The sequence below is a fragment of the Plasmopara halstedii genome, assembly GCF_900000015.1.
Source record: "Plasmopara halstedii genome assembly, contig: Scaffold_396, whole genome shotgun sequence".
NCBI lineage: Eukaryota > Oomycota > Peronosporomycetes > Peronosporales > Peronosporaceae > Plasmopara > Plasmopara halstedii.
In genome coordinates, this window is record NW_020187317.1 from 1 (window position 1) to 738 (window position 738).

Genomic DNA, 738 nt, shown 5'->3' on the forward strand with positions numbered 1-738 from the left:
TTCGATGTTCTGATGTACGTTTCCGGCGCGCGCACCATTAGCCAGCGCAGAAACAGGAATCTGGCCAAAATCAACGCTTACCGGGCTGGAGCCTGGCGCCAGACCACATGCGGTATTCACCAGTTCACCCTGGAATTCAATTTGGCCATTCGTCGTATCAGCGAATGCAGACATTGAACCCAGAGCAGCGGTCAAAGCGACAGCCATAACAACTTTATTCAGTTTCATAAAATATCCTGTTTTTACCAATATCCTGAGAAATAAAGAGTCGTCACGCTATAAAAATAATATACGCGAGTGAAATTAACTCTTGGTTTTGTTCTGGAAACGATATGCGATTAATGAAATTCGCAAATATTAAATATCACCGTTTCTTCGAACTAATTTAAATGCTACCAAATGAAAACTTCACCACAAAGCAATACATTTAATGTGGGATATATACGCATTGTTAACTCGCAAGGATACGAAAGCAGGGTGTTATATCTCGCAGAGTGACATGAATAGTCTTAAATTCATGATGCTTTTACCGCGTGAATAAATTTATAAAACATGGGAAATTAAGATATTTCGTAGAAGGAAATGTGAATTTATTTAAAAATAAGGAGAAGAGTGGTGAGCTATTATATTTCTGGGGGCGCTATTCTTTCTGACGCAGGGAGAAGGTGAAGGTGAAGCACAAAGCAAAAAACCCCGCACCTTACGGTACGGGGTTCTTCTAATTGATGCCTGGCAGTT

At 40.5% G+C, this 738-nt stretch overlaps 1 protein-coding gene across 1 annotated transcript; it reads right to left on the bottom strand.

The window, feature by feature from the left end:
- Positions 1–35: 35 nt before the first annotated feature.
- Positions 36–207, bottom strand: PHALS_09237 (major fimbrial subunit; the record flags this gene model as incomplete). The annotated part of the gene is made up of 1 exon (XM_024724700.1): positions 36–207. A coding segment is annotated over one exon (172 nt), but the record flags the coding sequence as incomplete, so codon positions are not given.
- Positions 208–738: the final 531 nt, after the last annotated feature.